The sequence below is a fragment of the Triturus cristatus genome, chromosome 11, assembly GCF_964204655.1.
Source record: "Triturus cristatus chromosome 11, aTriCri1.1, whole genome shotgun sequence".
Classification (NCBI taxonomy): Eukaryota; Metazoa; Chordata; class Amphibia; order Caudata; family Salamandridae; genus Triturus; species Triturus cristatus.
This window is the reverse complement of record NC_140594.1, coordinates 1110184610-1110197050: the sequence shown is the minus strand read 5'-3', so window position 1 is coordinate 1110197050 and position 12441 is coordinate 1110184610. Positions and strand designations below refer to the sequence as shown.

The following is a 12441-nucleotide window of genomic DNA, read 5'->3' as shown; positions in this document are numbered from 1 at the left end:
ACCAGTCAGTAATCCAAACACTACTTCCTCATGGTTAATCCTCAGTCTACTCAAGCCCCTCCCAATTCTTGAAAACAATTTGAAGACAAAGTCTTCCTATCCAGTAAACATCAGCTCAACACCAGCAGCAGCTTCGTAAGTGAAACTGATTGTCTGAGACTAGTGTCTATCAACATCACTCTGGTGCGATTACACCCTCTACGTCCAACCAACCTGCTGGAGAAAGTGAAGGTGAAGGAGACAGTCCAGCCACATCTTTGTAGAAATGGACAAAGCCAGGTCAAGATCATTTCACAAAAAGTTCAGAGCTAAGCCAAGATCACTCAAGGACATCCCTTTGGCTCTTCCAAGACTGAAGGGCACTAGCTGATGGCCGTAAACCTTGAGTGTGGCAGGACTTCTTGAGGCCACCAGCTCCCGATGACCTCTGTGTCTAGCGGTCCAATCTTCCTGATAGTTGTAGCCTCTGTCACACCTCAGGAGACAGAGGAGAGTTCTGATAGGTCTCAAGGCAACAGGGAGGATCTTATTCTACCCCCCAGCTTCCCATGCAGTTGATCTCCTTGAATCTAGCCATGCCGGTGTCGGTGTGGACTGTTTCACCAGCAGATTCTTTAAGTCATTGTGTCGCTCCGCGTATCGTTCAACCCAAGGAAACGTGCTCTGATGTCATTGTGCTCCAGATGATGTACCAGTCAAGTCATTAACTCTGAAGCCTCCACCACCAGCATTCTGCAACCTTTCTCATTATTGATATTAAATAAATAAAAAAATAACCATAAAATGGTGTCTCATTCTAATTTAAAATAACAAAAATAGAAATAGCTCTAAAACCTTGCGAGGACTATGTAAACGGATTTTAACCCTGTAATTAAACTCTGTAACATTGTCTTTCCTTATCACCGGGGTCAGCGACAGACGCCCATCTCAGGGTCTGCCCGCTCTCAACTTCAAAAGGTCGTCTTGACCCGCTGTAGTCTATAAGAAATGTTTTGGCAAAATGAACTAGGGGACAAGCTGGTTGGGGGACAGAGGCACTGGTTCCATCAGCCGGTCTATTTAAAGCTGTTCACAGTGATGCACGGAATTTTCACCAAAAGTGCTTTCAACGATACAGTGGGAGCACTTCTGCCAAGCACTGTGTCCAGTGGCCTGGTTGGCATTTTTGCTTTTAAAAAAAAGTCTGGCAAAGCAGGTTTAGTTTTGGGGAAAAGACAATTGTCCCTGATGCACTGGTGTGTCCTCCCAGTGAGGGTTGGGGGAACCAGAAGGCTTGCTCTACATTGGGCTGGCCTGTTGGGGTTATTATGGCTGCACATGACCAGTGATTGGCCCTTCATGTTTTCACAGTTCTTCCTTATTCTACTGTACTTATTCCAAATAGTAGTTTTCCTCTTCGTCTTAATAACCCTGACCAGACATCGAGCTGTAGTGTCTGTGATGATCCCTGGTGTGCCACCGTATCCCACGTGACCTAACACCACTGCCCACAAATGAGCCTTCACTGCTTGGTCAGCGTCCAGGAAAATGGAGAAGGCTCGTCGTCCATCTTCCCTTTCAGGCAAAGTACCCAGCATCCTGGTCAGTAGAAAGCGAACGCAAACTTATCGTTGATGCTTCTCGATGGTCCCTACATCTGTATCCCTGGGATAAAGCCTGGAGCAGAACCTTCTGCTTCTGTGCAACTGCTATTGCCTTCCTGTTTCTGTGGGTTGTATCAGCAAGGACAGATTCCTGCACTTCCCCCTCCATCTGAGCACGCTTCTGAGCGCAAAGGCTGAGAAACTGAGAAACCAAGAAAAATACCACAGGGCCTTTTTGGGGTCAGGAAACCAGATAGCTCTCACAACTTTGTACTGAGGTGATTTTGCACCAGTTAATTAATCTTCTTACCTCTCCGACACTCTTCCGCGCAAGGTGGTCCATCACGCGGACACACTTGTTGCTGTGAACCTGATTGGATGTTGTGAATGTAGTTAGTGCTGTGAGAAATAAGCCTGGAGTGCAAGTTATACAGATATAGGAGAACATTTTGGTAAGTCAATATGGCAGACCTGTTTCTTTTCAAGAGGGAGGGCTATTTATTTAAAAGCTGCAATTTGTATTACTTTTTATTTCCATGCACTTTAAATAAATCCTTGTGGTCAACATATTCCAATAGGGAGCTCAAAATAATTTGGATTTCCCTTCTCTTAGTGAAAACCAGCCATAGTTTTGAGTATATCTACTTTGGAAAGTTCAAGCGATTATATTGCATTAACGGTGCTACTATAACCAAAGGTCTGTTGCTAGAATAATATAGTGTTTGTTTTCTGCAGGTAACCTGCTCTCCCCTTGTCAGCTGGACTGGGACATGTTTGTGGATCCCCAGTATCTCTTCGCTCCAGTGACAGAGGACATAACGGAGTCGGAGGAAGGTTCAAGTTCGATGATGCAGTGCCGCGTGGTGATCCATGGACTGAGCTCCGGGAAGCCCATTTCTTGGGAGGTGGTGGCCAACCTGGAGTCTCTATTCAGTGCCAAAGAGGAGCCAAGTCAGGTGGAAGAAGAGGAGGTCAGGGACAATGTCCTGCACCGTATGACTGCTCGATCTGTTATCCGGGACATCGAGGATGTTGCGGAGAAGGAATCAGAGATAGAGCACAGTAAGGGAGAGAACATAAGGGCATTGGTAGGGAATCTGCTTTCTCAGACCTTAAACTTTGAGCATCCTTGCTTTCTGAAACAAGGTAAAGCCATATAAGGCTGTCTCTTGCTACCTTAATGAAGGTTTCACCCCTCACTTCAAAGGTGCATCACTTTGGAATCCTTGTCCTAAAATGCATAATCTATTTTAGGAAACCAAGTTTAGTGGTCTATACAAAAGTCTAAAATCCAGACATATCAGGGCATAGATCTCAGAATAATGATGCTGGCATTGGGTGAGTAAGAATTATCCCAATGAGCAAAATTGCTTAACATGGCCTATGAAGTTCAGGGGCTGCGCAAGAAGGTGACCACAGTAGAACATAAAATGGAATAGCCATTGAGGACTAACACACACATCATGTTTCCCAAATCCCCAGTATGCTCTTGATACCCAGACACAGTTGGATCCCCTATGGTACTCTCGCTTCTCAGTACTATTGCTTGCCTCCGCCTGCCTCCTAATGTCTTAATTAAAGTGCAGTGGTTTTAAACTCTCTTGCATGTCTTCTAAGGGATGCTTCCAAGCCTTCAGTTCTCTTCTGAAAAATACTTCTCTCTTGGCACTGCGCTGATTTCCTCTTGAAATCTAAATGGCTATTGTCTCCATATCCTCTTTTCCTGCAGTGCATACATATATAAATTCTCCACCCTCTTCTTCATCACACCTGTGGTTAAAACCATCCACCCCAATGCCCAGGTGACTCTAGGCAATATCTAAACATTACGAAATGTTCCAATTCTCTAGACGTCCCACTTTGTGCAATAGAACTGAGAGTCCATACCAAAAGTAACCTAGGAGCCGATAGCTTCAGATTCCCCGTTCACCAGTCTCTCGTATTTGATTGCCAACAGGATCCTCCAGGAAGTTCCGACTGAAGGCCATCCAGTCCAGCAAGGCCTGCACCGTGCTCTCCATGTACACCTGCATGGTGCCCATCGACACGAGGACCAAGGAGCTGCTGCCGGGTGCCATAGACGTTCGCAATGCAGGTAGGCGCGGCTCTTCTGAGGGATCACTGACAGAATATCGGAAACAGAAATACCGTGTGGACATAATATCATATCAAACTATCAAGGACCAAGATATCGAGCAGCTAAGTGCGGTGCTAATTTGAGCCGGTGGTGTACGGTGCTCGGCACCGGCACTTAATTGTCAACACCGACTCTTATGACAGCTGCCACATGGTGGTGCTGTTTGTGTGATTTAGAGATTTGCAGACCAGCAGTTGTTTTATTAATTCAATATATATTAAAAACAACCAATACCAGCTGACCAAGCTATTCTTATAGCTTTGGGGGCCTCGAACAGTCTAAATTGTCACACTTTAGCAGTGTGATGGTTAGTAGTTGTGCAGGTACTGTGATGGCTGCGCTGACCGGGTCAATGGGTGGTGCATGGTGACGATGGCCCTGGCACTTATTGTTTTTTACAAATTATTCACTGGGTACCATCCCGCTCTCATGTGTTTTTCATGCTTTTCCATTGATTTAACAGGCTGTTCATCAAGCCAATGGCATTTTGAGGATGTAGGTGTAATGCAAACAACACAGTTATGTCACCAGTGTTGGATGGGCAAAAGCTATAATCAGGGTTGGATTGGGATTAAAAAACGGCCCGGGCACACTAAAAAAAAGCGACCCACATTTGCATATTGCCTTTCCGCAAAACACTGCTTTGGCGAAATTCTATTTTTTTTAAAAAATAAGGGGGGGGGGGGTTTAAAATAAAAAACGCACAGCTTAGTTTACACTTGTGAAACACACCTGAAAACAAGTGAGGCCACTTTTGCTTAGGCCCCCTGCCCCCTCTCAATATGCATACATTAATGGGCCGGGCCGGCGAGAGAAAGGGAGTGACACCTCCACCCGTTGGTAAAAGGGAGGTAATGTACGCCCATCTGCCTCCAGAAAGGCCACTCAGGGCACCACTGGGCCGCTGGCGGCATCCGAGCAACACAGACACCGCCCAAATCACCCCCAGGCTGCTCAAAAAAGAAGCCCACAGCTGGAACTCGGATACCGGCCCCTCGCCCATTGCCCGAGTGCCCGCGTTACCAATCCGACCCTGGCTATAATGAAGCGTGCCACACTTTGTGGGTGAGAAGTCAACCATCTATGTGTCAGACAAGGCTAAAGACTCAAAACATATGTGTAAAAAAAGATTTGAGATAACAAAAAGCCTGTGATCTAAATATCTCAAAATTGGACCGGTGACCTTATATAGTGTTTGGTGGACAGGATACTCCCTCAAAACGCAGCAGGAATTCAATCTGCCAGAATACGCGTGCAATAAGCTATATAGACCTCTTGAAAGGTGAATGGGACATTCGCCACTTTTGTTACCCAGAATGTCACCTGTCAAACTTTAAATAGGGCCCTAGGTCCTGGTAGCCTTGCTTTAGTATTATTTCGTTTTGCCCAGTTTGTTTTTGCAGTGTGCTGATTGCAACACATAGTTTCAGAATGAAAAAACTCAGATTTAAATAATTAACAGAAATAAAGCTGTTGAAATACAGAGATTATCTAAAAACCAGTTTTTTCAAACTATGTGTGGCTTCCAGATTCCCAAGGAAGACTCTTTATTCAACACTGTAATGAAACCTTGCATGGGCGTAAACCCGGACTCTAGTCTAGAACAAGTTTCTTAATATACCATAACACACCAAAATCAGACACGCGAATCCTCTGAGAAGGTTTAAAGACATGAAATTTTAAATCCAATACCTGTGTAGTGTTGCCATATTTTATTCTAGTTGTACCCAACACAATGCTCTCCCTGTGATGCAGGAACTCTCTGATAGATTCTCCTACAGATTTAGCTCTTGCTCTAGAAAGCACACATTTTGTGTTGCCTGCCACGAACTCCATCATCATTTTCTCCCTTCCCTTATTTTTGTGTTGTTATTTTTCAGGTCATCAATTCAGCCATCACCGGGGGTCTCGCTCTGGAAGTAGACGTCATCGGAGTTACTCTGCAGGACTGGGACGGAGGCAAGATTGCGAGGGTCAAGACGAAGCCTTAGTAACTACAGGTATAAACCAAAGTCTGCGTAGGAACCACAACTATCCAACGCAAAGTATAGGAAGTGATCCATACAGACACTCTAGGGCTGAATTGCATTTGGTATTGGAGCCAAGGCTTGGAACCTTTCACTTTCAGTTCTACAGAGAAAGTGATAGTCATACAGAGAGTCTACTGTCTGTAGGAGTCTGTAGGACTGGGATGCCGGGGGAATTAACTCACAACGTTACTGAGCCTTTCATTTACAGGTAGTGCTATATTTATAAGCCTGCCCTGGGAAAATTGAGCTCTTTATATCTTCTCCATTATTATCTGTTGCATGTGGTGTAGAAGCAGCACTGTCTGAGAAGAGTGTTCTTTGTTCAATCTTCCCAAATTAGGATACTTTGGGGCATATTAACAAGGGCTTTATCTCTGCTTTTTTGGCTTTAAAAGCCAAAAAAGCGAAGATAAAACTATCGCCCTATTTACAAGAGGGTGCTAACATGCATTATCGCATGTTAGTACCGTTCTTCCCGACGCCTCCCTTTGCATCTCTAATGAGATGCAAAGTGGGCGTCACTGGGCGTACCCCAATGAACTACCTTGTAAAATATCGCTGATGTTCACATTGCGATATTTACAAGGCAGCCCACAGGGTTTCAGCAGACGTTAGATTTTGGCAAAAACTGTGGTTTTCGCCAAAATCTAACGTCTGCTGAAATCCTGACTTAGCTATCCCTAACATAGGGGGTGGATTATGCTGATACGACCACAGGGTCGTATCAGCAGGGTTATCGCTGTTTTGCAGGGAACATCGCTGGAAAACCAGCGATGTTCCCTGCAAAACGGTGATTTCCCCACTATTGAAGGAATTTTTATCGCCTTGGAGATACGAGTTGCTAAGAACGCGATATCTCCACGATAAAAACCTGCGATAGCCGGCGTTAATAAAATGAGCACTAAGCGCGCTTTGTGATAGTTATCGCAAAGCGTTGCTAATATGCCCCCATGTCCCTTTGTGCATCAAGCAAATTGATAACTATCCAGGGTCCTGTTGAGCAATTGGAGCTTAGGAACTGGCTGCCATCCCATACTTTACTTCTCTAACACAGCACATCTGAAGTTCTAGTGCAAAACTGCAACATGTTGGCATAGTTTTCGCTTTATAAAATATTTTAATGTGACACTAGCATGTGAATATAGGTGACTCATTGGACGGGCACAGGGATGCGTAGTATCTCCGCATTGGATCGGTGGTTCGGGCATTGCTAGAAGAATTTGAGATAAAAGGATACAAATGCACCATCTAGTGCAGTGTGTTTCTCGCTGGATTCAGGGGTAGGAATAGCAGTTTGTTGGCTTATATGTGTTTGACACAGATTTAAGGGGAGTTAATTCATTCAACTCATGCAGATTCTTAGTAATCTGGGACTGATCACAAACTACACTTTGTAGCAAGTTTTGTAGTACTAGATTAGTACTCCAAAACGTTCTACAATGTACTATTCACAAAATGCACTTTTGTAGTACTTTACTCTTTTAAGTAAGTTTATTTCCTTTTAGTATTCATAAACTTCACTTTTGGAGTAATTTACACTTTTGAGTAACTTTACTTCTTTTCGGTATGCACAAACTGCACTTTTGGAGTAATTTACACATTTTAGTACGTTTGCTACTTTTCGATATTCACAACCTGCACTTTTGTAGTAATTTACACATTTGAGTAAGTTTACTACTTTTCGGTATGCTCAAACTGCACTTTTGTACTAATTTACACATTTGATTAAGTTTACTACTTTTCGGTATGCGCAATCTGCACTTTTGCAGTAATTTACACATTTGCGTACGTTTACTACTTTTCGGTATGCGCAAACTGCACTTTTGAACTAATTTACACATTTGATTAAGTTTACTACTTTTCGGTATGCGCAAACTGCACTTTTGTAGTAATTTACACATTTGAGTACGTTTACTACTTTTCGGTATGCGCAAACTGTACTTTTGTAGTAATTTACATATTTGATTAACTTTACTACTTTTCAGTATACACACACTGTACTTTTGTAGTAATTTACACATTTGATTATGTTTACTACTTTTCGGTATGCACAAACTGCACTTTTGTAGTAATTTACACATTTGAGTATGTTTACTACTTTTCGGTATGCGCAAACTGTACTTTTGTAGTAATTTACACATTTGATTAAGTTTACTACTTTTCAGTATGCGCAAACTGCACTTTTGTAGTAATTTGCACATTTGATTAAGTTTACTACTTTTCGGTATGCGCAAACTGTACTTTTGTAGTTATTTACACATTTCATTAAGTTTACTACTTTTCGGTATGCACAAACTGCACTTTTGTACATTTGAGTACGTTTACTACTTTTCGGTATGCACAAACTGCACTTTTGTAGTAATTTACACATTTGATTAAGTTTACTACTTTTCGGTATGCACAAACTGCACTTTTGTAGTAATTTACACATTTGAGTGCGTTTACTACTTTTCGGTATGCGCAAACTGTACTTTTGTAGTAATTTACACATTTGATTATGTTTACTACTTTTCGGTATGCACAAACTGCACTTTTGTAGTAATTTACCCATTTGAGTACGTTTACTACTTTTCAGTATGCACAAACTGCACTTTTGTAGTATATAACTCTTTCGTAATAAGTTCCTACCTCCATTATTTTCTATGGGACAGTGTAGCAGTACTAGTGTTTCACCAGAGAAAGTGCTGGACTTACTACATAAGTGTACATTATTACATCGTAAGTAACTGCAAAAGTAGTAGCACTGCACTTCCATGGATTCAGCTGACAGGGTGTTTCTGGATGGCATGTGCGTCCTAAACTGTAAGTGGGTAAATATCAATTATGAGATTTACACTTAAGTTTCCAGGGGATATCAGAGAACACTCGGGCTTTGCTCTCAATTACGATGCTACTTGGAACCCTCATTGGAAACCAGACCCATTTTCAACACCTTACCATTGTCAATTTTTGTATGTTTTCAGTTTTATGGAACGTTTTTTAAATCAAAACTTAAAATAACAAACAACATGTTTGTGAAATCAGTAGCACATGCAATTGTCATGGTATATATATGTGGAGGTAGGTATAGAAAACCTATCCTTACCTAGCTTTCGATATTTTGGATTTGATCTTTTGTCCTTGATAATTTTACATACTGATTTTGTAGCTTCAATGTTCCATGGGCCTACCACAGACAAGAGACCTTTAAACTGTTGCGCTGGGCAAAAAGATGAACAGTGCGCCCAATTACAATAAATGTGCTGCCCTCTGGGCATCCAAGAACTCGGGGCTGCCTTGGGGCGGTGCATTCACTGAAATATGGAATGGCTGCTTGAATAATCCGCTCCTTGTTTTACTGTGCAGGCGGCACCCGAGTGGGGACAAAGATCCCCTTACAGGTGGGTGCAGTGAGTGACTGCACCCGGTTGCTGAAGGATGTCTGGGGGTCCATGGAGTCCCCCTTTGTCCCCTCCAGAGGGCTGCTCTCAGGGACAGCACTGACAGTGCGCCAACATTTTGTGGGACACTGTCATTGCGCCTCCTGACGGCTTCTTTACCTTTACGCCCACATCCATAATAAGGAGCCGGGACAAAGGCAAAGAGATTCCATCATTTGCATGAGCTCAAGCCCCCCTGCAAATGAGGCAATGCTCCATCGAGATACGGCTGGCGTGGCTTGACCGCTGGCGCTATCAGTATTACAAATGGGGACTCACAAGCGTCTGCGGCCCCTTCTGTAATACCAAAGTGCCCTGCGGGCGCACACGCCCCACACGTCCTGTCCACCACCAGGGCACATGTGTAATATGGCCCCTGAAATGAAAAGCCTGTCTGTAGGTAATCTCACAACTTGGAGGTGGAGTCTGTAGCCAGGAAACATTGGCAGCATCTTCCTAAAGATCCAAATCTCCCTGTATATCTATGGCCTGGACCCACGCAGCATTAAGAGTTGGACACTTGTACATCAATGAATGGACAGGTGAGACATAGTGGATTTTGGAGACAGAGGGGTGAAGCACCATCACTTCACAGAGTAATCGCAAATTGCTCATGCATCTTAACCAGTCCCGACTGTCCCGAGGGTCAGAGGACAGCAGGAGCGCCTGGCACTGAGAAAGGACCCAGCAAAGCCAAGAATCCCCACAGTGCATTTGCCTGTGCTGAATGGAAAATGGCACTGATCATCTTTGGGTACCAGCCTCACCAGCTTGCGCATGCGAAGAATGCTACTTCAACGGTTGCTGCAGTGTGCCACGTGGGAGCAAAGGCTGGCAAGCACCCAGCAGTGTCACGATACAGATGTGAAGAGATTACGACATCTGTGGGCGTCTGCCCCAAAGAACAGATGTTGTTGCAGTGAGGAGGGACATTGGAAAGACTGACTGAGATGTCTGTTGTCAGTAGCCAGACGTAGAACCTGAAATCTGGGCCCCGTGGGACACACCATTGTGGTACTGGATACAACCGAACTGAAAAGAGGACTGGCCAAAAAAAAGCAAAATGGCGGCCATCTTTGTGTATACTTTCTGTAAGTACAATTTTAAGGGCTTGCTAAATACACACTAATGACTGAAGAGATGTTTCACCCAGTGTATCACAAAAGTCGCTGCAGTTTGCAGAAGCGGGCACATTAGACGGAAGTGGCCACTGAATCTTTAATGAAGGAACTGACAGAGATGAAGCTATGCATTGGCTCAGTGGATTCAAGTATAGAACAAATCTCATCCGGAATTCGACCAATCAGAACAGATATTGAAGCTTTCAATAATCGACTGTGTTCCACTGATGAAAGATTGACAACTGCAGAAGATAGAGTGTCTGTGCATTTGCGCACTTGCCAGGAGTAGTGATGTCATTAATGTTGTTATTTCTGATGTCGTCAGTGATGTCATCAATGATATCATATAACATATAATTAGGTATGTAATATGTGAGGTCAAAAGCATTGCATGGCGAGTGCGCAAGTTATGGTTACTTCAGTTTACTATAACTTGTGCATTTCAGATTTTAGTTTAGTTTAAAATGCTACGTTTTGACTAACATTTTCATTTATCCAAGACATCACTTTAACTTTAGGTCTTTCAGTGAATTCCTGAGATTTCTTTTATGTAAAGTAACAATAGAAAGAGGTGTCATTTTAAGTAAGGCCTACTGGCTTTGGGAAAGGGTCAGGCCACCAAAATATGAAATATATATAGGAGTGGGTCAGCAGCACATCAACCTATATAAAGCCGACCTATTCGCTTTGTCAAGAAGTGACCACATTAGTTTATGAATAACCATATTCCAAAGTATTCCTTATCAGTACACACATGGCATTCATAATAATAAGTGGCACAAAAATGTTTAAAATAGTTCATTTTTATTCCAAACAACCAAAAATGTGTATTTGAGCCTTTCTTTAACACTCTTAAGGCCAAAAAAGCAGCCACAGAACCAACCACAGGGGGTATCTTTATGCCGGCTGTAGAGCATACAGCTCCAGATCGGACTCGTGAAAAATGAAGGTAAGCTCTCATTTTCTTTTTCTAACTTTCTTAGGCGGCTGCTGTGCTCCTTGCAGCCCCACATAGCACTTACACAAATCGTTACTGGTGTCCCTGCCTCTCCTTGGGACGACACAACAATGACAATATTTGAAAATAAAGGCCATGGAGGGCAATATGAGGCACTCCACGCAGACAACAGTAAATAATTAATAAGGGCCCTCACAGGGCCGCAACAATTTTTTTAATATTCAGGGTGCCCTGGTTGCATTTGAGGCACCCACAGTCTATCTGTTGATTACTATCTGTTGATTATTAAATTAGCAGCACAGGAAGCCCTGTCCAGTGTTACAGTACTGGGTGTCACAGTCCCACCGTGGTCACCCACAGCTTTTTTGTTTTTAAATGGCAATGCTGAGAGCCCACTCCTGTGCTGCTGTGCTATTTTGTTTTTCATTTGGTTTTTGGTGGGTGTTCTTATCCACGCAATCCTCGTGGGAAATAAAGGTCGTACACTCAAGTGTGGTGTCGCTGGGGGGCCTGCAGCGCGTGACTCGTGGGGCCTGCTACGCACGTGGAGCCCAATAACGAGAGGACACTCGTGTTGGTTTCTTGGCGTCTCCGCAGCCGGGGCTTAACTGCCGCCGCGTCTGCGTGACGTCATATTTATTTGCTAACGTACAACAAACGTGCCCTGACGCGCACACCATCGCGTGTCACATCAGGGTCTGATATCGCGACACTACATTCCTCCCCAACACACAAAAACAAAACATAGTACAACCCAAGGGTCCGTGATTACACTCCCCGGCATGGACGGCAGGTCTCGCCGTGTCCATCACTCTGCAGCCTAACGGGCCCACAAACAAAATATAAACAGTCTTACTTTACGTAGTCTCGTAACCGGCAAGAAGGCGCGGGGTGCGGCCTCAGGTCGTATCGCACTCCGCCACGTTCCCCGGCAGCGTCCTGACCTCCGCTCCCAACGTCACCCTCGGCGTCGTTCTCTCCAGCCTCAGGCGCACCCGCGACTCCAGGCGGCAGGGTCTCTGGCCGGTGTGGCGTGGTGTCATGTCCTTGACCTGTGAGCTCTACTCTCTCACTCGCCTGGCCCTCCGGTTCCGAGAGTCCTTCTTCTCGCGGTATGTCCCTCGGGACTCTGTCCTGGCGTCGCAAGACCCGGTCTTGGCGTTGCTCCTCCCCTCCGGAGGGCACGGGAACCT

General features: G+C 44.3%; 1 protein-coding gene across 1 annotated transcript in view; it reads left to right on the top strand.

Moving 5' to 3' along the window:
* The window catches only part of VWA5B2 (von Willebrand factor A domain containing 5B2), a 334472-nt gene that overhangs the window by 297725 nt on the left and 24306 nt on the right, over positions 1-12441 (top strand). The window contains exons 16-18 of the mRNA XM_085635592.1: positions 2319-2645; positions 3541-3678; positions 5601-5720. Of these exons, the coding sequence (XP_085491718.1) occupies positions 2319-2645; positions 3541-3678; positions 5601-5720 (585 nt within the window). The remainder of the gene's footprint in view (positions 1-2318; positions 2646-3540; positions 3679-5600; positions 5721-12441) is intronic.